The following is a 24,506-nucleotide window of genomic DNA, read 5'->3' on the forward strand; positions in this document are numbered from 1 at the left end:
GACGTTTGAAGATCCTTCGAGTTCTTCAGGAAAAACGGAACCTCCAGCAGTCAAATTTGAAATGAAAGAAAAACACACCTGAGTAATAGTAGTAAGTGTATCACTAGAAGAGAGAGATAAATTGCGAGGCTCGATAGTCAACGATAAGTGAAAAAGAAGACGACAGTGAAAATGTCTGTCTATTGTTATATTCTCTGATCGAATGAAAAATTGTCTCTCGCAGCACTTGGAACATTCCCTGTCAAATGAATCTCAATAATTCCTTCACAGGACTACTCATAGTCGTCTCTCCAATTTCTCTCTACTACTTCAAATTCAGCCTACGGCTCCTATCAATTTATAGAACTAGTTTCCTATTCTAATTTCCACCGAGTTCATATTGAGAAAATCGGAGGGATACGTAATTTTCAGATGATGCGCTTGTCTTGATTCGACCTTTCTCTCAATTTCCCAGCTTTATCAAAACAAATACCTAGGATTAGTGTATATAATGCTTTGCTTCAATGGAGAATTTGAACTCAAAGGTCTTAATCAAGTAATCATAGTGAACGGCGATAGGAATTAGGGTGGGATGCGCTTCTGTGAGGTTTACGGAAACTAGTAAGGTAAATTTGCTTGGAAAGATGGCTCACTCGATCAACAGGTGGTGGATTCAAGAATAACCAGAGTCATCTGACTTTTCTCTGACAACGATTAAGACAACCTTGAAAGGGAAGAAAACCATTTGAAAGTAAAAATTTGAGGTTCCACTATAGGCTAAGCATCTGGGCAGTAGAAAAAGCAGTTGAGTTGTTGATGAAAGAAATTAGAGCTTTCCCTTCAGTGACATTTCAGATCCGGATAATCATTCCTATAACTTTTGAATATATGATTCAAGTGACTTTGAGAATTTCAACTGAAATAGTAAAGAACTTGTACAGATCACGGTAGAGGTTAATTTCCACGTCGTTAGGCCAAATCAAAATCCAGAGCTACAGATATAAAAACTTCTGTTAATTCGTGAGCTATTTTGGTCAGAGATATTGGAAACTACATTGAGGAAGCAGATGGTTATGGTAACAAGATATTTTAGTTATTATATCAACAATCCTCTCTGTTAATTGCCTAGGATCTAATGTTGGGCAGCCTCTTAGTACTATTCAATGGGCAATGAAACTAGAAAAGATAGCGAGAAAATATTCAACAGCAAAAAATCCAGTAATAAGCGCCGTGTGACGATTCCTCCAATTTTTCCACCTTGATTATAAGAAACTCTCTAATGGTACCAGCATGTCAGATCTCAAAAGTTGTCGGCACCTCACTCACGGCTCGCACGGTCTACGTTCTTTTACGGAGCTGTTAATTCAGTCGGTGGTCTTTTATATCCTTGCGATAGAAACATCGAACGTTTCTTTCCCGAGGTCTGATTTTGACATTCAATCAATCATGAGACGTCTGGAATACGAGAAATAAACCAAATCCTAGATTTAGCGAGTCGGAGTAATCAGCAGCAATGAGTATAAAGTTGGGAATCGTGGACCCAGTTCAACCCTCATATAGGGATACAGTAAAAGAAGACAGGAAATGGAACATTCTATGTTTGAAGCAAATACATCTTATTCAAGAACGCAGTTTCGTTCCAAAATTTCTTGAGATATTTCGTGAGAAGATCCCGGTGGTCGTTGATTAAGTGGGTGGGAGAGGCCAGTGAACAGACATGGAATACAGACAATGAATGGATATGCCAATGACAGTGAAAGAGGCATTCAAAGTTCGGAAATATTATCTCTGCATAATATGTTGTTATACCACATCTAATCTTATCCTTGATAATCATTCCATCTATTTGTGGATTGTCATTAGCCCAGAACTGCGATACGTACGTTAACAGTATCCTGCACATCTTTATTATCCTTAAGGTGAAGTTTTAAACGATTCTCTGATTGTTCTTGGCAATGACTCTATGATTGCCTCAATGGCAACCCGCGAACTATATGCCTCACTGGCCACTACAGCTACCATCTCTAATTCTAACTCAGGTGTATCCACCACCTAACACCTCAACCCATCACCAGAACTTAAGTCCCACCAACAAAGGCTTCAAGGCTCCAAAAGTCAGTATCATATCTTCCCTGCGCATAGTCCTTGCAAAAGGATAAGCCCAGACGGGACTAGACCAACATATGAACACCAATACCCAAATCAAACCAATTATCTTCCCCAACAAAGTGTTCTTCTTTCCGCCCATAAGTCTCCAAATTTCTTGAACCCCATCTTCAATCATGATACCAAGAGCTTGTGCACAGAAAAATAACATTGCACCGGATTGTGCAGGGTAGATACCACTTCCATAATCTGCGGCCACATGTGTCGCGCCTGAGACTGCAAATGTAATGAGTACCTTGAGGTAGCGAGCGATGAGGGTGGAACGAGGAACGTGGAGGATGTTGTGGGTGATAAATTCGGCGGGGCCTTTGATTGTGAGTTGGATATTTTGGTGCCAAGATTTGCTGCATGAGTATTAGTTGATCTTTTCAGTCTCGTGGCTTCATGAATAGAAATTGAAAACGAAAACATGACTTACCTCCAGAGTCCTCTAATCGTATACGCATGTTTTGCTTCTCCAAAGAAAGGTCTCCACCGCCTCACTTCTCCACCACCAAGTCCAACATCCAATAACGCAGCCACCGAGAAGAAAAACTGAAGATAGCAAAACTGGCACACCCAGTAAAGAAGACTGATGGTGACTCTCGTAAAAATCTGGTCTCGTAAATCCGGGATACCGTCACCAAACATCATTCCAAACCATGGAATATATTCATCGCCCATCCATTTCTGATTCACATTTAGTTGTCCATCAATAGCAAGCGTATTTAAAAAATACAAAGCGACAATTATAGCAGCGTGATGAAAACAGAATCTCCATCTAGTCGGGCCAAGAATAGGATCCTTTGCATTGAAGAATGGAACATTGGAGACCTCCAGCGAAGTGCCGATATATCTAGTATTTCCGACCAGCTCTTGTCCCCATTCGGATTTTGTTTGTTTCTTTTCTTCCTTTTGATTTTCCTTTCCGATGCTCTTTCGTCTCAAGTCGTCTTTTCCATATTGCCAGTTTCGAATAATGAATCGATCGAATATAACATTGGGCATAGTAAAAGAACCACTGGCGAGAAAGCGACCTGCCCATCCTGTTGTATTGACATGTTCATTCCAGTTTGATAGTGCGATGTAAGAGAGCAATACGCTCAAGGCAAAAGCTAGAAGTCGTGCGGTGCGAGTTGTGGTATGAACTGCAGTCAGGTTGGTGAGGAGGATGTTGGCAAAGAAGAGGAGGAGGGGATGAGTGAGGGGTGTTGCGACGGTCATTATGGGATCAAATAAAGTTCGAACTTTTTTTTCTTTTCTGAAAGAAATTATCGAGAGTGTCGCAAGACGAAGTTGAACAATATATGAGTGGATGTTATACGGTTAGCTATCACGTGAAATGTATGTGGCGTTATACATCCCCTTTAGATCAGATCACCTTCCGGACGACAGTACTACATCTCTGCTTTGGACTCAATATCCAAACGTAGCCATCACATGCTGTCAAGCTTAGAGTCACTCCAATCATTCACATTCTTCATATTAAGAATCCAAGACCTACAAGGACAAAAATTTCTCTGGTTCTCGCAAGCGAGTTACGTCATGTTCTTAGCTCTGATTTTTGACGGACTATTTATGCAATCTCACATGTAGGAATCTTTGTTTACTTAATTCTGAGCCCGTCGTTATATAAGATCTAGAGCTTCTCATTTAATACGATATAAAGTATGAGTGATTGCGCATGATGATTGATAGAACCAAGAAAAATAACCCTCTAGCTGATAAACAGATTTCATTGCCCCTCTGTTCTTCATAAGCTTCACTCGTATTCCCTGAGAGCATTTCTCGTTGCATACCTATTAGATGAGTGGTATTGCGACGAGTAATTTACTTTACTTGCTATAAAATTCAGCGGCTTTAAGAGAAAGTTTCAACATTATGTGGAGTTAGATAGTTTAATATTATTGAACAAAACCGAACTATGCTTTTCTTGCTCGTCACTCATATCTCTCTCATTTCTTTCTCTCGAATTTTAACTCCACCCAAAATCCTGTACCAATTCGTCCTCATCAATTCATTCATCACCCGCTCAAATATAAAAGCTTGCCAAATTAGCCACTATATAGTTGAAGCTCGTACTCCTGAAATTATCACTTATAAACCCCCCAAAATCCGCATACAAATTCAACAACTGTGCTCCATTGCTATATTGCGGCCAATTCGCATATGCACTGCTCGTCCCATTATTCGGGTTCAGAGTATTTACAAAACTCAAATAATATGCTTTGCTAGCACGAGCCGCATAGTTTGGTTTGATACCGTTGAAGACCTGTAGGATATCTGAGCCGTGGAAGGTGCCGAGAACAGGGGTTCCGTAATCATAGGACGAGAGATAGGACCAGGAGGGAACGGTTGGTGCGACTTTTAGTGCGGTTTGGAGGAATATACGACGGGTGAGGGTAAATGTAAGATCACCGAGAATGGCGGCTAGACGTTTGAATTGGGGATACCAATTGTTCAACAAGAGGGTTCGGAAAGGGGAACCGGAGATCAAGTCATTGGGATACGTGTTGAGAAGCCCTGTGAGAACGGAGGTAGGTGCGTTGTGGAAAAAGAAATCCGAGAAATAAGTGGTGAGTTGAGCGGTTGTGGAAATGTTACTCTGGAAAAGAGCAAATATTGTTCCTTCATCCTCTTGATCGCCAATTATAAAGGGGACCTTTGCCCAGTTTCCTGATGCGAGGAGAAGATCAGGGGATTTGGTGAGAGCGGTACCATCTGGACGAGGAAGATAAGATAGTGCGATAGACGAATAGCTAAGCAGACCAGGAACAGAGTTGGTCGCGTTGAGAAGAGTGGAATAGGGTACGCCTCGTAAGCAACTTAAAGTATTGGCTGCGGCTGAACATCCTGCTGAGGCTACGACATTATCGTAGATGATTTGTCCCTTTGGACAATCGACTGGGTCTGCTGGGACTATACTTCCTGAATTCATAATGGCTCCACGGAATAAAGATTTGCCTTTGTATGTGTTGTCACCACCATATAAAGCCATTTGGTCAAAGACTGAGATTGCACCAGCTGACTCTCCCCAGATAGTTACCTTGGATGGATCACCACCGAAAGAAGCAATATTGTCAGCGACCCTTTGAAAACTTCGTTAGTATGGCTGCAAGACTCTTGAACAGAACAACATACCATTGCAACCCTAATCTCTGATCTAACAATCCCAAATTCGCACTACCATCCGCCAAGATCTCCGCTCCAGGCAAAAATCCAAATCCACCAACCCTATAAGCAACTTGAACAAAAATGATCGGTTTGCCCTCGGCAATACTTTCCGCTACCCATGAAGATCCATCATACATCCCTGTTCCTCCCAATTCAAATCCTCCTCCAAAAATCCAAAATAAGACTGGTAATTTAGATGAAGCAGTTGTACCAACTGGTCTTTGAATATTTAGATACAAACAATCTTCTCCGGCATTGAGAACTTGTTGGAAGACTGGTGTATTAAGGAGAAGACCTAATGCAGATGTAGGAATTGCATCATTAATAGTAGTGCTAAAGAAGAATTGAGGACAAGAAGCTGCTTGGGCTGTTGCTTTAATTGTGCCCAACGCAGAGGTGATGGGTTGAGGTGGTTTAAGTCGAAGTGCACCAACGGGAGGTTTGGCAAATGGAACACCAGCAAAGGTTTCGACAGTTAAGCCAGCACCTCCAATGATTGTAGCTGCTGGTGATACAATTGTTACTGTTGGCGCTGCAGCTCTTTCTTCAATTGGTACATCTCGCTCGACATTTTCGACTGGAAGAGCAAACGTGGTTGACAGAAGAGCAAAAATTGATACCAGCGAGAGCTTCATGATGATTGATGAATTGGAATGTGACTCTTCCGGAAAGAAAGTAGGATAATGAGTGGAGACTACCGGAAAAGGAGGGCCACCTCTTTGATCTTTCCTCGAATTATAACAAACATCAGAGTGTCATTACATCCCATTTTCAGAAGGAAATTTTGTAAAATTTCCTCTCTTCAACATGTGCTTCCTCGGTCAGTGACTATAGGATCATCCACCTGACCCTTCTCTTATCACTTAATCTCTCGTAGCTTGACATCTCGCATCCACCGCCAACTGGCCATAAGAATGGTGCCTTACTTGATGGAACGCAAAGTTTTCCATTTACCGGCGCCAAAAGAATAAGCTGGCCAAGTTCGAAATAGATTGGTCAATATTCTAAAATTGAACTCTAGAGTGGATGGGAAAGTTTAATAGTGGTCTTGGATTAGTCGGGTCCTGAGGTCGTGTGAGAGATCATTTCCTGTTGTGAAATTGAACCCCTGGTACCTATGTGCGTGTACAAACGGGTGTATTCCCATTACGGAAACAAGTGTGACTGAAAGGTATGAAAGTGTGGGGATGCGGGGTGAGGCTAAATTGACATATCGTTCTAAAATCTCAGAGCCCATCCATCAAAGTGCGAACAGAGCGTAGGTACGAACATATACGAGCCCTACATTGCATATTTCACATGTCTGAGGCCCAAAATAAATTCAATGAATGGTCTTTGATCTCATTCAGGTCGTGTAATACAGAAATCGCCAAGCAATGTTTGCCAAAACGGTCACCAACCGAGGCCAAATGCAAGTACAAGGTTCCCCGCATCAACACAGAAGGATCTTAGAATCAAGAATTTCTTCAATATTTAATTTATTCTTGCTTATGCGTACAAGAAGTGGATTATACGAGCATGTGGTGGTACCTTCGCACCATGTATGTAGAATTATTTTTCCGTATGATCTTGGCAACTTTGCTCAATGAGGATTTTGTTCCGAGGAATGCTTTATCCCCTAGAGTGCCAGAGATGGGCTCCGAAAGTGGTCCGTGCGACATCCCTTGAATGATAAAGCGTTATTGGACAGAATGAATATTTTAATGGTTTTTTAGTCACGCTATTTATAATATAGAATCTTGATTTCAAATCTCGATTTTTTATAATTTGAAAAAAGAATGAAGATTGAGAATTAGTATATATAATAATACTTGAAACTTTGATATAGAAATAATATTGATTGAATTTTATATTAAGAAATGAATGTGAATATTGAATCAAATTCAAGAAATCCTAATGGTTTAATTGGTTGATAAGATCCCTGTTAAGCGACGGAGCCCATCTCTGGCACTCTAGGGGATAGATCATCACAACGTGACTATCTCAATTTTGTTTGAGAGTCCCAAGGAAATGATAAGAACATCAGCCCATCAGTCTATAGTTCCCGGCAGATGCTTGGAAAATGAAGCCCAGCATGCGAGGGCTTTTCAATGAGGAATCACGAAAAAAGCGAGCAAATAAAACACGCGGCAATTGAAGATTGTTTAGTTCGCTGAAGTCAAAGATACTGATCTCCGTTGCCAAAGTGGACAAATATGGATCAACTTCGGTACAACGGAATGCCGAAGCTTCCACGAAGTCCTACCCTACCCGAAGTTCAAAGTACAGAGTTTCGTAATGAATTTCAACAAAAATATGATCAGTGTGCATTGTAAAGTAGCACGATCCTACCAACGATACCAGTCACTTTTAAACTTCCCGTCTCTCCTCAAATTCGCTATTCTCATTCTCAATTTCTCCTTTCTCCTTTGCAGTCTTAGCAGTAGTAATTCCCTTCAAGTTGTGGCATTTATTACTGAAGACCACAAAGAACATCATACCTACCACTGCAATTCCAATGATGTAGGCCTTCTTCAAGACGACCATGTAAGATCTGAAAATGTCTGGTAATTGTTCAGAAGTGAAGACCTTCCTCAATTCCGTGGCACCAGTTGAGACAGCCTTCATTTGTGACACAATTGAGTCATAGACTGCAAGGCTTTTGATCAGAGTTTTAGCAAATGCAGATTCAATCGTAAAGTCTTCCATAGGGTTCGTGCGAAAAGAATCATTGCTATTGCAGATGACATATCCTTTGGAACCACCAAAGCCTGCACTGCAATTGTGGACACTTGAATACCGAAGCCATAGCCTACGTCCACAAGAGGTTGATATTCGACCTACTCTGAGCTGTAGGTACCGATGTCTTGGATATAACGGATCGCGGCAAGGATAAGACTCGGAGCACCACTAAGCACATGAAAGCCATGCCGCCATAAACCGATATTTCTTTCAACAAACGATTGACTAACATCGTACGTTTCCCAAGCCATATCCGTACAATCATAAAGATTATGGAGAGAAGAATCGAGCCGACGAGAAGCCCGGTTCCCAAGGACGACTTCCAGAGGTACATGGTTCCAGCCTTCTGAAAAGCAGGTAGGTGGCATATAGCAAAACACATGATCATAATGATTCCGATTATACTCGTATCAGGAATCTATCCGCGAGATATTGCTTTCACTGGCTTTGCTACATCAGTGCAATAAAAAAAAAGGCAATTATTACTGTTAGGGCTCCACCAAAAGGAAGATTTATATCAAAGCCTAGGCAAGATGAGTTATCCCCAGGCCTTTGAAATTCAGAAATATCTAACATACACCATCGCCAAAATGCGTGTGACATGTATCGTCCTTCTACCAAAAGGCCAATCACACTAGCAACACCCCACACAGCACCAGCAAGTCCAGCACATGCATCTCTTGTGTCAGGAACTGCAATAGACGGAATTACGGTGAATGAGCCGAAATAGATACTGCCACCTGCTAGACCAACTAGCGCACAGCCAACAATAAATGTGGTTTCGTCTCGAGCAACACCTAAATAAGATATTTAGCGCTCATTTGTTGAACCTGGTTGTTGATAAACTGAATGCCATAAAGTGCACGGAAAGAAGAACATACCGCAAATCAAAATACTGACCTCACAAACAACGATTGAAGCTGTAGATGTCCATCTCAACGGAAAGTATATCTATGCCTTTTCCCAGACTGACTGAAAACTGGACAAGGCGAGTAACAAGACGCTTCCATACCATCCGACAATCTCGATGCCATGATAATCATCAGTTGTTTTGGGTAAAGCATTTCATTTGAGCGGAACTTGCTACGTATCCAAATGGACTTTCATCAGAACCGTCACAATTTGCAGTTTAGGTGCCATCTTCAATCCGGCCAGTTGCGCTGCTCCTATTCCTCGCACTTGCTCTTCTATGATGAACTTGACGTCAAATTTCTCGTCATGATACCGGTAGAAAAGGATTTCAGTGGGAAGATAACCCGATGAAAGGAGATTGATATGCTCGTATTTGAGTAACGGTTGAATCGTTTGTGGCACAATGAGCCCCCATGCTTGTGAGCAGCATCACTGTCTATAATGAATGATATGTATCTGGGTTAGATGGGAGCTGATATGAAACCAAGTCTTGCGCGGTGATGCATATCTCTTACTGACAGGCCATCTGAAGAATGATACTCTTCACACACCATCGATATCCGTTGAATGTGTTGTATGTGTTGTATGTTTTTTGATTGTGATACGAAAGGGGATGGATAGATGCAAATGCATGTAAGAATGACGCATGAAAGAGAGATCGTACGCACGTGCACGTGCACATCCAGTTTATTTTGATGCGCTTGAGATTTCATTGGTTGAATGGAAAATCACATGTGGTGGCGGGGTTTGGACCCTTGAAAATAAACATGGTAATTACTGGTAGATACCAATTCCCTGGATACCTGTTTTGAGTGATGGATTGGATTGATTGGATCATTTCCATTCTTGACTTCACTTTGATATTTCTCTCTACTCGTACGGCGTACTACTCGAGTAGTAGAGGTAAATTTCCTACCACAGATATCTGCTACTGCAACAACTGATAATTCTCACACTTCACCTCCCTCCCTTCCATCTCTTTCTTTGCATCAGCCAAACCCACATCGAGAGAAGCAAAAGAAGACCAATACGGTTAGGAAACAATCAAGAATCTTCTGCGATCCACATCCGCAACAGCTAAGAGTGACATTCAGCTCCTCGAAGGTGGGGTAGTGCTTAATCCCACAATACGAAGTACATATGAGAGAGCGAGAGCTTTGGACTTGGAGATATTGATCGACGAGCGATTCAAAGCGCCGAACTTCAAATAATCATAATCCTCCCTTACACGAATCGGAGATTTGATTGATTTCACAATATTCCCATCAACATCCATCATCCATCAAAATGAACTCACCACCAGATGTCAATCGTCCGACGGTGCCTCGCAGGCCAGCATTGAGAGCAGATACAGATGACATTCATAGCCCCAAGAGTGGACCAACCAAAGGTTAGCAATTGCAATTATTTCTCATAATTATTCAATACTTTCATTGACCCTGGCGTTTCGCTAACCTCTTATCTTTTAACTTCTCAGTCGTCTCAATTGCCGAGCCAGAACCAGAAGACATACAAGAATTCGAACTTCCTCCTACCGACGAATCTTCAAGAATAAAACATTTCAGTGCCGGTGTTGCAAAAAGAATGACGGGTCGACCAAACATGCCTTCTGCCAGTTCCTCTAAACTATCTGTCCGAAGTCAGAACAGCGTAGAAGAACCAAGTCGAGATGTCCCTTCCCCGGAAGCCTCAAGATCCAATGATGAATCAAAGCATCATCATCACCGCGATAAACTTCTTTCTCAAGTTGCAGAATGGCTGCACTCAGAAAAGGCGAAGAGAACTTCCCGAAAAGCAAACAAAAGGGACGCTAAGGAGAGCGAGGCTCAGGCCGAGAATTTGCCTAACAGAGAAACAACGTCAAGACCCAGAACAATGTCTGATAGTTCCACTTCAAGCGCTCTTTCTCTAGAAAAATTGCAAAGGATTTTGGAGGATAATATGTTAGATTTTGGTCACAATCAACTCCCGCACCTTACTTCCCCTAAACGACAATCGAGAAAACGATCCCTCGTTCGTCCTTCGCTGAAACCTTCTCCATCATCTGATACCGAATATCATGAAGGAGATATTGTGGTTCCATCTTGTGACGTAATTCTTGATAACTCGAAAACGCTTGCATATAGTGGTGGCGCTGGATCCTCTATGGAAACAACCACTTTAAGCAATGCGAAACGTGCGGAAAAGGAAAGAAAAGCATGGATCCAGTTCAAGAATGAAATTGTGAGATTGGCGCATACACTTAGATTGAAAGGGTGGAGAAGAGTCCCATTAGATCGAGGTCATGAGATTGAAGTGGAACGATTGAGTGGTGCTCTCACAAACGCAGTTTATGTTGTTACTCCGCCTGCAGACTTACCACCTTCTGCGAGCAGTACGAATCTTTCAACCAAGAGTCAAAAATCTCCTCCAAAGTTATTGCTTCGAATTTATGGTCCTCAAGTTGAGCATTTAATTGATAGAGAAGCGGAATTGAGTATTTTGAGAAGATTGGCTAGAAAGAAGATTGGACCTAGAATGTTAGGAACTTTCAGAAATGGTCGATTTGAAGAATTCTTCAATGCTCAGACTCTCACAGCTCAAGATCTCAGAATTCCTGAAACTAGCAAGAAAATCGCGAAACGTATGAGAGAATTGCACGATGGTGTTGAATTACTTCAAGAAGAGAGAGATGATGGTCCATTTGTGTTCAAGAATTGGGATAAATGGGTTGATAGATGTGAGAAGATTATCACGTATCTTGACAAGCAAATTCTGGAAGGAGATTCTAGTAAAAGTATTAGAGGCGAAAGTTGGAGAGATAGAGGATTAGTTTGTGGTGTTGAATGGCCTGTATTCAGAACTGCTGTTGAAAAATACAGACAGTGGTTAGAGGAGAGTTATGGGGGAAAAGAAGGGCTAAGTCGTAGATTGGTATTTGCTCATAACGATGTATGTTCCTCACTTTAATCTTTGCGATTCCGAACTAATCCCGAATTCTAGACACAATATGGCAATATTTTACGCTTAGTACCCGAGCCACCTGTCAATGGATCAGCGCCCTCCCCTCTCCTCCTTCCAATGAATCACCACAAACAACTGGTAGTAATCGATTTTGAATACGCAAGTGCAAATACTCCTGGCTTAGAATTTGCCAATCATTTCACAGAATGGTGTTATAATTACCATGCGCCTGCTCCCATGACCTGGACTTGTGATACCAGGAACTATCCAACAGTCGCAGAGCAGAAGAGATTCGTCAGAGCATATCTCAACCATCGTCCTCATTTCAATCCTCACGCTAACCTAACTCCAAAAATGGAAGGCAAAGATGCACCACCAGGTAGTATCAAAGAATTCATGTTGGATAGTCGAACGCCAGGTGGCGAGAAGGATACTCCATCCGGTAGTACAAGTCTATATGCAGAAGAAGAAGCAAGGAGAGAGCAGGAAACAGATAAGCAAGTGGAAGAGATGTTAAAAGAAATTCGGATTTGGAGATTGGCCAATAGTGCGCAATGGGTTGCATGGGGAATTGTACAAGCTAAAGTGCCAGAGTTGGATGATGCGCCGCCGTTTGTTGTGACGCCGGATGAAATTGACGGGCCTCAGGATGGGATTCTTGAACATGCGAATCCTGAGGATATGAAGATGAAAATGGAAGATGAGAGGGAAATCAAGATAGAAGAACAGGTCGAGGAGGAAGAAGATGAATTCGATTATCTGGGGTATGCGCAAAGTAGAGCCCTTTTCTTCTGGGGAGATGTCGTTGGATTGGGTATTATGAAGAAGGAGGAACTACCTGAGGGGTTGGCAGAGAGGATTAAGGTCTTGGAATGTTAGACGAGGTGCGTGGGGCAACGGGGAACCTAAGGAAATGAGTGTAAAATTTGAATTCATTGAAGATGAGGATGGGGGAACTGTTTCCAACTATCAATGTGAGCGAGACTCAAACATAATGAGCTACGATACCTATATATTCGAAAATCAAACATAACAAAGAATTTGGGACATATTGCATTTGGTAAGCGATTGTCATAGGGGGAGTTGGAGTAATGCATAGGTAGTAGGTATTTGAATACAGATAGATAGTGAATAGAAAACATAGAATAGCATATAGAAATTGATGGACCCCATCTGTTTGTTTCCATAATTATAATTTAATTCTGTATTTCCATTGCTACACTTGGAAGTCCAAGGTAATAATTACTTTTTTGAACTCTCAACCATTTTTACTGTTCATTAATTAGTGTTTTCTGTAAAAATTGACGTTTCTTCCTATTTCTTAAAACGCCAAGCTGTATGTAAGCATTGGATTTGCTAATCATTGGCGGTTGGTTGTCTATTGGCTAAAGACCCTGTGGCGATGCAATTTTCTAAATCATGTCAGCTGAGAAGCTTGTTCCAAAACATCACTTTGAAGATATTATTCATTTGGCCTTTTCAATTCTCGTGATTACTTCGAGATCTAAGGTTTTCATAGCTCGCTATGCTTCAATTGCGCGAACTCGTATCTTTATTATATAGCATGTTTTTACTTCCACAAGTCTAAAGCCCAGAGATAGGGGTCAAAGGACGATGGAATTAACACTCTCCATTCCTAACGGCGATCGAAACCCAAGTATTGAGACCTATAAACTTGCCTTGCGACATCTCGAAAACGCCATTTCGAAGCGATCTCTCAAAGATGGCCCTCAAAACTCCCCTGGTGATGGTGTTAGTGCGCTCTGCAGCCATTGTGTAATAGTAGCCGAGCGATTAAAAGACGTATGTTATAATGATGACGTAGCTCAGAAATTCGAATTCGGTGTGAGCGCCCGGGATGCTTCAGATAATATGCATTTGGGTAGTTTGAATGAAATATTTGCCCAGCAAAATTGTTCTTTTTGTTCTTTACTCACGAGACAATTTTTGCGGATGAAACGAAGAGATATTTATATGAATGCAAGATCAAAGGGGATAGATCTTCATGGATTGACTCTGACTGGGCTCCTTGAATTGGCTTATACAGAGGAGCTCACCGAAAGTGGGGATGGGGTAGAGTGTATCATTGATCCGTTCTCGGAATCCATTCAGCTTTCTCTCAATACAATTATGAGTGATGGGATTTTATCGATTTGGTGGCCCGAAAATACAGCGGATGATATCAATGATGAACCTACCCAACTTCCAATGCTCGCCGCTGATCACGAAACTGTATTCACCGGTGTGAAAAAACCCTGGATTCCTTTACCGAGTGGTAGGATAAGCACTGAAAGAGATCTGGGTATGTTCTCAGACTGTTTTAATTCTTGTTTACAAAGTCATGAGAAATGCCGAGAAACGCAAACGACCAGGACCTTATGTTCAGGTTTTGGACCAAGTAGATTGATCGATATCGCGGATATGAAGATTGTGAAAATGGGGATTCAGGAGGTTCCAAAGTATTTCATTCTGAGTTATGTGTGGGGGCGTCCACCATTTCTTCTTCTCGAGAAGAGAAATGAGAATGAGTTCTCCACGCCAGGTTCTCTTACAACCCAAAGTATACCGCAAACGATCCTAGATGCAATTGAAATTACTGGACGCTTTGGAATACGGTACTTGTGGGTCGACGCCCTCTGTATAGTGCAAGATGATCTAGAAAGCAAAATGCATGAGATTAATCGAATGCATATTATCTACGCACAAGCGGAAATGACAATCGTAGCAGCTACGGGCGATGGTGCGAATTCCGGACTACTGGATATCGATCCAATTTTCACTGACGCAGAAACTCACTTGATTAACAACATCAGATTCACAGTCAACTCAATGGAACTTCGTGATGTGATAGAGTTTTCAACATGGTTCACCCGGGGGTGGACATTTCAGGAATTAGTATTTTCAAAACGAATTCTTTATTTCACAACGGAAAGAACCTATTATTCATGCGAGGAAGGCAGTTGGAGTGAGGATTTTCCTCTGTTGATTCTAGATATCAACGAAAATGGGGATACGGATGAGATTGAGAACATATTCTATGATGAAAGTCTCAAAACGGGCTTCGATTTTCGGAATAAATTGGATCCGTTCGAAAATTACATGGCAATGGTATCGAAAATGTCTGCGAGACAATTTACGCAAGAAAGCGATTGTTTAAATGCTTGTCGGGGTTTCTACACTGGTCTTCTTTTGAAAGGTCTAGGGGGCTCGGTATGTGGAATACCGGCTATTTGTTTTGAGTTTGCCCTGGCTTGGCAACCGGAGGGAAATCTTACGCGTAGAGAATCTCAAGATTTGAGCTCTGGAAACTTTCCATTTCCGACTTGGTCGTGGGCGGGTTGGAAGGGCCAGATTGAGTATCCATTTCTCGCAAGTCCAGAAAAGTGTGGGGTAAAGGGGGAAGTGAGGTGGGCTATCTATGAAGCTTATAAGCCAATCTCCAGCGCAGATGGTGAAATAAAAATAAGGCAAGAGAACAGGTATAAACAGGTCGTCCCCACAATCAAAGTGCATACCTCACCATCACAATCGCATCAAATTATGACTTCATGGTATACACGTTCTTATTCGGCCACACCAGGATCAAGATCTCCGAAACCCAAATTTAGGGCTCTACTTGACGTAGAGGGAGACCTGGACACGAGAACCTGGAAAATCATGTCAAGTAACTTTATTGGACCGAGCATCTTGTTGTTCCAAACATATTCTATCACTTGTCAAATCGATATGATTGAAATCTTACGACCGCCGCTAGCGAGACACAAGGACTTGAGATTCTTCACCATTTCTTCTCTTGGAGAGGATCAAATGATCGGAGAACTGAAAATCGATTCCGCCACTTTGAATAATTTTCTCGAGTCTCACGTTTCGTCAGATTCCACGAGTACGACTATACAAATTGAACTTATCTCCCTGTTTGAAATCGATTTTGGGACCTCGTCGGTACAGAACTTGATGTGGATGAATGAGCACAGTTCGAGAGGTACGTTTTCGAGAGAATTCATGGATATGGTGAAGGAGAGGGAAGGCAGAAGGATGAAGTGTGTTATGTGGATTGTGTGGGATGAAGAGGAGGGGGTAGCGATGAGGGTTGCGGTGGGGTGGGTGAGCGTTGAGGGATGGCAGGGGGAGGGGCCGAGTTGGAAGGAGATTGTACTTGCGTGAATGGGTAGAGGAGAGTGATTTGTAAAGCAAAGGAATGGATGTGTTGCAGAGGGAATTGTTGTAGGGGTTTTCGCGGCGGTGCAGTGAATTGTGATCGAAAATGGGTATTTTCGTGGATCAAATTGACCTGTGATGTTGATCATTAGTATCATTCTACCTTATTGAGTACTCAACAACTTATCCAGTAATCACTACTGATAACTCGCTCTATATTTATACATAGACTGGCAAGAAGTAGTGCTAAAGCTCAAAATTCGGTATCTTTCCAGAAACGCAAATCTTCAAGCCTCAGTCTTGCCGGGAGTTTGTTCATGCCCGGCATCTCAAGAAACATTAAGGAGACGAGCCACTAAGCGCTGTCTTCTTGTGGTGTAAATGCACGTGTAATGCGGGGCAGTCAGATGTAAGGGTTCCAAGGTTTGCATAGATGGGGGCTTACTCGGAGGTTTACGAATTTGAAAGGTGCGACTGCACTGGTATAGCTTATGAGCGTGCAGATCCTTTTGACGTTTTTATTTTATTTTTCAGCTCATAAATCTACAAGGCAGATATTTGACATTGTAGTATCACCGTCACTAATTCTACTTCACGTTCTGAACGTTCTTCAATCGAGTAAGTTCAAAGTGCCAAAAGCACATAGCTAAGGTCTCTTGCAATGGTATCTCTGTACAAACCGCTTACTGCAAGATAGCCTACAACAATATATCATCTACAACAGAACTATATCATCCGCTAAAAGATGGTGAGATCAGAGTTCTTGGAATAGAGCCGGGCACCTTCGACGATCCTATTCACTGTACTTTATCTCCATGTCTACTTGATGACAATCCTACATACCAAGCACTTTCCTATACTTGGGGAGATCCATCAATTCGTGCTCCGATCATAGTCGATGGCCATGTATTTATGGCGACCACAAACTTAGAAAGCGCATTGAGATATCTTCGAGATACCGAAGTCCCTCGCGTTCTATGGGTCGACGCAGTTTGTATTAACCAAGAAGATGTTCCAGAGCGGGGTATTCAGGTACAACAAATGCGTCGCATTTATAAGGACGCTAAAGATGTGATAATATGGCTTGGTCCGCCAAAACTTTCAAACAGAGGAATGTGGGATGATGAGCGTCCTCATGTGGAAACTGAGAGTGCTGTTTCTAGCACTTCGAACCATTTTGCTGCCTTGAAATTACTCGCTGGTTGGTTTCAAAGCGTGGAACGTGGCGAAACGGAATCGCCTCACCTAGATTTGGAGAACAAAAATAAGTGGCGAGACGCATTGAAATGCGAGTTCTGGACACCATTGAAAAATTCTTACTGGTGCAGATTATGGATTATCCAAGAAGTTGCTCTTGCGAAGAATCCCATTGTTCATTGTGGCTCGCATTTAATCTCATTTGATGATTTGATTTTCGCCATTCGTTATGCTTCGTCTTGTGGAACTCATTATGCTGTGGCAAGTGGCGAAGATCACTGGATTAATGAATATTCATATGGTATCAAGGGACTTGTTCATTCTAGAGTCAATGTTGTTACAAATAAGTCACTTGTACTCAGTGACGTTTTGGAAATAATTGGCCCTCACATCTCAGTCACAGATCCTCGCGACAGGATCTATGAGCTGCTTGGACTTGCAGATAGTTGCGATATCATACCAGACTACACATTATCGAAAACCCAGGTCTACACTCAAGCTGCGAAGCATCTACTTAGTAGTGGCGATTTTAATTATCTGGGCGTCTTCAGCGGAGATCAAGATACCTCCAGCAATGACTCACAGTCCTGGGCCACAGATTTAGATATCATATCAAAGCATTCTTTTGGGGTTAGACCGCTTACAATATACGACAACGATGCATATTGCTACAAAGCTGCAACCAATCTGACCCCAGATTTGAGATTTCATGACAATGATCGCGTTATGAGCGCCAGAGGTGTGCTAGTAAGTGATATCGACACATGCGGTCAAGTCATGGACGCAAATACGCACTCGCATTTCGAAATTCTAAGTCAGTGGGAGGATATTATGGTCCGAAGATTCCGATGCGACCATCTAGCAACATCTGCACCAGCTGACTCTGGTACAATTATGGATGTGTGGGATTCTTGGAAGACAAGAATCTGTAGCGCGAATTCTTCATGGCCATATCATTTTGGACCGATTTGCGATAAAACTTTAGGTGGCTGGAGTGAGGGGACCTTAGAAACAGATGATTGGCAAACTTCTATCTTGAATTTACGTCAAGCGAGAGGATCAATGAAGCACCAGGAATCTTACGTGGCAGGGGGTACTTTGACGGAAGCATATTGTCGCACCATGCTAATGAATAAGGTTCTATCTAAATCAGATACCCTTGAAAGGTTCCAAGACGATCATGTTCCCGAATACAATGAAGACATGGGCAAGCCAACACCAACAGAAATCGAGCGAATGTCTGTGCTTCGGGAAAGTAGAATGTTTGACAAGTATCTTGAAGAAGCGATCAGAAACCGGAGGCTCTTTATCACTTCAAAGGGACATATTGGATTGGGACACCAACAGGTAGAGAAGGGCGATAGCCTGTGCGTTTTGTACGGGTCACCTGTACCTTATATTTTGAGACCACATGGTGATTATTGGACTGTGGTAGGTCAATGTTACGCACATGGTCTTATGAACGGAGAGATTGGGAAGGCTTTGGAGTGTAGGGAAGTGACCTCCCAAATTTTTGAGATTAGATGATTTAGGATCGATAGAAAATCCTTTTTGTTAGATTGATAACATGCCATCTTTACACTACAGCATTCAGTAACAAATTCACATACATCTCCAATTTCGCGTCTCTTCTACCGTTGAGTTCTCCTCTTAGTGATCGACCTCTATTCAGTCCTTAATCGTTCCGTTTTGCAAGTGTATGGGACTTTAAGTTTCTCAAAATGGTGATTAACGCCAATCAAGATTGACAGCGAGTGTTTTCGGTGAAAGTGAATCAAATAATCTACTGCCAAGATGCGACCTTTTTCACCCATTGACGGCAATTACAAATCTCCAATGCCATTGACAAGGTCCACAAAAAATCCTCATTGACAACCGCCACTTCACATATAGCCTTGAATCATCCATGGGACTCGAAGCTCAATTATGAAATAATTGTCCCTAAGTTCCTCGAACAAGCAAGACAAGACGTACTTTCTCGGAACGTCCCCAGCATGTGAGGCACTATAGCACAGCTATTTGCAGATGACAGACAGAGAAAAGAATAGCAAAGTGGTTGATTTTATACATCGGTCGTAATCTCGACGGAGCAGTGAACTTCTATTAAAGTCAATCACACAACTGAAGGCTAACACTAAAGTTATCTTGTGGTTTCCTTGAGTTTGAGAATCGAAGAATTCGGTATTCAATACAGATGATTGATGTGCAGTCACACTTTCACTGTTCATTCTTAGCGAGATCCTAGCAATCGATCTGGCCTCCGTGGTTTTAATTCTTATTTCTCTGCTAACCAATAATATTAAATTCGTCTGTCGTGCCGTAGCAAAACCTGATCTAGAGTGGTCCTCCAAAAGTACCAGATCGCGGCATCCGGGATCGGGTCAAATTTCCTGTAGTGTATTAGAATTCAAAGTCTTTTGATCACTGGATTCATAAACTTTACCGTTTCAAAACTCAAATTAAACAGCAATCGGTCTAGACTCTAGAAAATGATTATCGAGCGCTTCTTAGTCCAAGATAAAACCGTGACTCATTTTTAGTTCTGATTTCGCATATGGAGTATATAAATCACCTGTCTAAGTAATCATTCCCACAACACCAACGCATAATGCTGTAGTATCATCACCAAAAGGGCAAGCAGACTGAGTTCCGAAATCCGACTGAAATTGTGGTACGTTGAGTATTTCATACAAAATTCATATCCCATCAATCTTCACACCAAGAAATCCTGAAGATTGTGGAGTTAATGAAGTTCCTGCTGTCATATATACATGCCACTATCATCTCCATCTCCGTTCATAACTGGTTGAAAGTATTCGCATCGTGGCCGCATATCATTTACCATCATATCAAAGGCTTCCAAATTAACATTTCCTGAAAAATTTGTGGTCACACTATTCCGCAAGCATATGCGAGAATATTCCTCAACAGAGCATAAGGTTGATTCTTGGGGGTCAAGATCTCCTGACTGCCAACGTTGACGTTGACGTCTCCATACGCAATACCTAAGGAGGAGGGAAAAGGAGGGGGGGGTATTGAATTTATACTACTAAGATATCAAGAAGAGGTTGATCGTATTACTGCGGACTATTCTTGACACCACTGAATTTAATCCTACTTGATCTCTGATCAGTGAAAGGTCAATCAAACTATAGAAAGCGACTATTCGCGTCACCGGAGAAATCTCTAGTCCTGCTCCCCTCACTCCATTCCGCTGTTCCTAATTCACTTCCCAATCTCAGCCACTTGGCAAGCTACGAAGCAAACCTTATCATTTATACGTCTCTCAAAATATTGCACACAAATTCCACCAGTGACGTTCTATCGTGCAAGTTGTCTAGGAGTGCCGCATTTTTATCGTCATCATATTCTTGTATTGCTCCAGCGAAAGAAGATGAGAATTAGAAAGGGATCAAAAATCTTTTCACCCGGCGTCTTTTTTTTTTCCTGGGACGTAGTGGCGGAGTCGAGACTGTCAATAGAACAATCAACGTATCGAGACGTTGTTAAGATAGTGTAAAACGAAAGTGAGCACTTACATGAAACATTACACATGCATGCCCCGACACTGAAAGAATTTGTGCATGTAAATTTTTGTCAATATCTGAAATTAAATAGGTCTTCTTCGAATGGAAACTCATGCTATTAAAAAGTTGGGAATGATTTTAACAACCCGCCAAATCTTCAAAACTAACCGAGGGAATCGTACTCCAAATCAAAGAGCCAAAGTTTTTGTTTCAACCCCATCCATACCTTCCATTACAACCTGCCTCTCTAAACTTAATTACTAGGCCATGAAATGCGGATTTCAACTGAAGCGAAATGGTTTCTTCCAGATCGACACGACGCGAAATGTACAATCAACTCAATGCTCACAGAAATTATAACCTGAATCATGCCATTCCTGTCCAGCCGTTCTCACAAAGGCGCCACGTTCTTCCATTAGTTTGAGTCTATGCTCTTTAGCCTCTTCAGTCCCCATAAGTAATGGATTACCACCGGTATTAAAGTGCTCTCGCACCATTTCCATCAACTCCGGGGATAATTTCATATCTTTTGCCGAAGTATCCGCATTCAAGCCATTCTCATTCAAGAGCATTACTAACTCCGCAGGAAGCTTCGACAAAGCTACTTTACGAGCCTCGGGGGTATTTCCAAATAGAGAGTCGACCCACCAATCCAATCGTTGCGGTGGAACGTTGGCGGTGGAAATGACACGCAAGGTTGGATCTACGAGCCATAGGGCGATGAATCGTCGATGGCCTGGTTTGGTCGGATCTTCTAAGCGAAAAGAAGAAACTTTGTGTTGACTTTTTCATGCGTTAGCACCCAATATTTAAAGAACCAAGCCATCTACTTACAAAACGTTAGGAAAAGCAAGTAATCTTCCCTGACGTGTTTCGACACTACCATAATTTTGAAGACACGGGGAGTTACCTTGCCCCAGATTTGTTCCAAAAACCTGCTCTAGCCAATAGTAGGCATCTTGTCCAGTTCCGAGTTCGTCGTCAATTTGCTCTGGTGTCTGCATACGGAATGAGAGATCATTTGAAGTGATATTCTCACTATCAAGATAGTAGAGCGCAGTACCGGCAATGTGCTCATTCATTTGTCCCTCAATCTTGACTTATGTTAGCGTTAGACTCTTTTTGGATACGACAGTTTCACTCACATGCCAGCTCCCCGCCGGAAATTCAGGCTTTTCCGGAGTAAGTTCAATAGATGCCATCTTAATGATGATTTGGAGACCGGACTCTTGAAATTGATGTTCAAGGCGAAGCTTGATTGAATAATCAACATCTTCGAAAAGAGGCTCTGGAATGACGGGCTTGCGTGTCTCCCTCCATTTTTCTTCAGCTTCTTCCTCTTCTATTTCATTGTCAATACCTTCGATATCTATTTCATCTTCATTGCCACTGCCGAAATCAGATTCCTTTTCGCCAACTCCTTGCCCAGCGCACGGAGGATTCCATAGCTCCGGATTTTCGTCACTGGAATCAAGTCAGAATTAAGATACTTATCCCGAAAGGATTGGGGGAAACACCTACTCCCGGTCATCAGGGTACGGGAATCGAGGCTCTATTCTTCCCGCACCATGATTTTTATCATAGTTTGTATTAAGAGCAAGACATTGATTCCATAAGGGAAGAGTAGTCTCGACCAACTTTTCAATTGTCCTGTAAATCTCAGGGTACTTGGTTGGATGAATGTTGTTGATGTAACTGGTAAATTTGACTGTTCCATCTTCTTGGAAAGCTATATTTGCGGGCAACCATTGATACTTGTCTGACCAATAATGTTTTATTCCTGCGCCCCGACTTTGATATCCCTTAGTGGTGACGCTTGCCCCTCCCAATGGGATGATTTCACCTTTTCCTGCCCATTTTTCAACGGCATCATTGACTCCAACGACTTCATCTTTTATGACTCGACTACGACCGTAGACTAAAGGGTACATTGAAGGATGTACAAGGTCTTGAACCATTTCACTCGAGTTTGGATGCCAGTCGAGTGATGAGGATTGATCCCTTTTGAGCGTATCAAACGCGTCGCGCAGAGATTTATGGAGCTCAGCAGAGACCAAACGATCCGATTTGGCAACAGACGCGCAGGCGTCAAGAGTTGGAATGACACTGGTTTTCTCATAATATTTGGCCTTACTTCGAAGTTCTTCGATACACTTTTCAATATCAGGTTAGTCACAGAAGACATTGTGCGGAGAGGCACTTACACAATCAAAAGTACTGGTGTTCATGATTCCCTCTAGCTGTCTGTCAAGTCTATCATGATTCGAGTGAATAGTGCCGTCGTAGCTCCGATCTTGTTGCTTATCACGAATTGCTATCATCCAAAATTGTTCGTCTGGAATAGCTAGAGCTTCTGCACGCCACTTAGACACGATTTCCTCGTTGAAGACTTTCTTGTGCCAATCTTCCTTCTCCGTGAGACGATCCATGATGCTCATCATGGCCAGCTCTCGGACATAAATTAAGTTGGACGTCGCACCCCAACAGCCGTGATGGGCACCAATTGGATAATGACTTTTGTCGTCGGAAAGGCTTTGTGGATCATGGCGCAGGGGAAGGCCGAGACCTGGATAATCTGGCATTGTTGAAGGCTTGGAGAATCTTTTCACTTTTTGTCGTTTTGATGGTTGTGTGTAAAGACGATGGAACGAACGGATGTGGTTGGTGTTTGCCATGAGAATGGTCGTTGGAATTTATACCTCGTCGCTCAGACCATTTGTTTGATCAATATGAAATGCCTACCTAGTTGATGATGATTTGATCCTAGAATGCTCTGCCTGCTCTGCCTAAGAAAGAACAGGAGATGGTGTTGCAAGATTGTTCAGGATTTGATATCATTGATGTAAGATCCAGGTACGCCTGGTATTGAACAAACGCAGCTAATCATTTTCGGCTTAGTTTAGGCAGAATACTCGTTTTTATCTCCCAATTTCTCAAATAGGAAAAAGTGAATACTGATGATCCATTTATTTAACATTAGTTTCCCAAGTTTCAGTAATTACTCTCTTTCCAATCTGGAATTCTGAGTGAATATGGATATGATGCCTTAAATTGGAGAATGATCACGTGGCGACGGTATCACGAGATCACTGAGGGCGTGGTATTGAGACCGGCAACGAGCATTTCATCTAGGGACTTCGGGACTGGGGCCAGTCCAACGGTTGAATACTGGGTAAAAATCTCGAAGCGTTTGCTTGCATTTGCTATCTCCACCACCATCCATCCTACTCTGCCCATGAGCTCACACCCTTGGTCACATTTAACAAGCTAACTTGCATTCGAACAGCCTTGCATGAGATATAGATAGATATCTTACCATCGCACCCACAGGGAATTCCATATCTCATCACCATCAAATCCCAATGCAACCTCGAAATCCAAGGAGCTCCCTGCCTTTTTCACCTGGGAATTTTCGTTGTCATTTTCTCAGTTGTTGAAAAATAGAATTGTTCGCGGCCGCTTAGAGGTATACAGAATTGTGTAAGTATTGCTTCTTACTGATTATTACTCGCAGTGAATGGGAACATGCGTGACATGAATCCTCAATTTCTCTTCCCTTGGTGTAGTTCACCACTGATATGTGCAACCAATGCATACCTCTTAGAACGAGGGACAAGACTTTACACAACCCACTTGGATTCTCACTTGCTAGCGATCACAATGTATCTTACACATCTGATTCTATATCCCTCCATTATTCCCCAGCATCAAATGTCAACACTCACAAGGCAGACACATATCATAAAATAA

General features: G+C 42.2%; 8 protein-coding genes across 8 annotated transcripts; 3 read left to right on the plus strand and 5 right to left on the minus strand.

Annotated features, from left to right (window-relative positions):
* Positions 1–2,047: 2,047 nt before the first annotated feature.
* Positions 2,048–3,348, minus strand: EAE98_011265 (uncharacterized protein; the record flags this gene model as incomplete). Its single annotated transcript, XM_038958887.1, has 2 exons — positions 2,048–2,489; positions 2,564–3,348. The coding sequence occupies 2 exons, from the start codon at positions 3,346–3,348 to the stop codon at positions 2,048–2,050; spliced, it is 1,227 nt and encodes a 408-aa protein (XP_038804727.1).
* An 808-nt stretch (positions 3,349–4,156) lies between these two features.
* On the minus strand, positions 4,157–5,933 carry EAE98_011266 (uncharacterized protein; the record flags this gene model as incomplete). The annotated part of the gene is made up of 2 exons (XM_038958888.1): positions 4,157–5,213; positions 5,266–5,933. 2 exons carry the CDS (start codon positions 5,931–5,933, stop codon positions 4,157–4,159), a joined length of 1,725 nt encoding a protein of 574 aa, XP_038804728.1.
* Positions 5,934–7,647: 1,714 nt separating this feature from the next.
* Positions 7,648–8,270, minus strand: EAE98_011267 (uncharacterized protein; the record flags this gene model as incomplete). Its single annotated transcript, XM_038958889.1, has 2 exons — positions 7,648–8,053; positions 8,122–8,270. 2 exons carry the CDS (start codon positions 8,268–8,270, stop codon positions 7,648–7,650), a joined length of 555 nt encoding a protein of 184 aa, XP_038804729.1.
* A 92-nt stretch (positions 8,271–8,362) lies between these two features.
* Positions 8,363–9,083, minus strand: EAE98_011268 (uncharacterized protein; the record flags this gene model as incomplete). The annotated part of the gene is made up of 2 exons (XM_038958890.1): positions 8,363–8,816; positions 8,993–9,083. 2 exons carry the CDS (start codon positions 9,081–9,083, stop codon positions 8,470–8,472), a joined length of 438 nt encoding a protein of 145 aa, XP_038804730.1. The 3' UTR covers positions 8,363–8,469.
* Positions 9,084–10,218: 1,135 nt separating this feature from the next.
* Positions 10,219–12,753, plus strand: EAE98_011269 (uncharacterized protein; the record flags this gene model as incomplete). Its single annotated transcript, XM_038958891.1, has 3 exons — positions 10,219–10,321; positions 10,409–11,862; positions 11,914–12,753. 3 exons carry the CDS (start codon positions 10,219–10,221, stop codon positions 12,751–12,753), a joined length of 2,397 nt encoding a protein of 798 aa, XP_038804731.1.
* A 735-nt stretch (positions 12,754–13,488) lies between these two features.
* On the plus strand, positions 13,489–16,038 carry EAE98_011270 (uncharacterized protein; the record flags this gene model as incomplete). Its single annotated transcript, XM_038958892.1, has 1 exon — positions 13,489–16,038. One exon carries the CDS (start codon positions 13,489–13,491, stop codon positions 16,036–16,038), a length of 2,550 nt encoding a protein of 849 aa, XP_038804732.1.
* Positions 16,039–16,523: 485 nt separating this feature from the next.
* Positions 16,524–18,756, plus strand: EAE98_011271 (uncharacterized protein; the record flags this gene model as incomplete). Its single annotated transcript, XM_038958893.1, has 2 exons — positions 16,524–16,650; positions 16,730–18,756. 2 exons carry the CDS (start codon positions 16,524–16,526, stop codon positions 18,754–18,756), a joined length of 2,154 nt encoding a protein of 717 aa, XP_038804733.1.
* A 2,338-nt stretch (positions 18,757–21,094) lies between these two features.
* On the minus strand, positions 21,095–23,338 carry EAE98_011272 (uncharacterized protein; the record flags this gene model as incomplete). Its single annotated transcript, XM_038958894.1, has 5 exons — positions 21,095–21,539; positions 21,591–21,850; positions 21,902–22,220; positions 22,278–22,909; positions 22,961–23,338. 5 exons carry the CDS (start codon positions 23,336–23,338, stop codon positions 21,095–21,097), a joined length of 2,034 nt encoding a protein of 677 aa, XP_038804734.1.
* Positions 23,339–24,506: the final 1,168 nt, after the last annotated feature.

This window comes from Botrytis deweyae, assembly GCF_014898535.1.
Source record: "Botrytis deweyae strain B1 chromosome Unknown BDEW_046, whole genome shotgun sequence".
NCBI lineage: Eukaryota > Fungi > Ascomycota > Leotiomycetes > Helotiales > Sclerotiniaceae > Botrytis > Botrytis deweyae.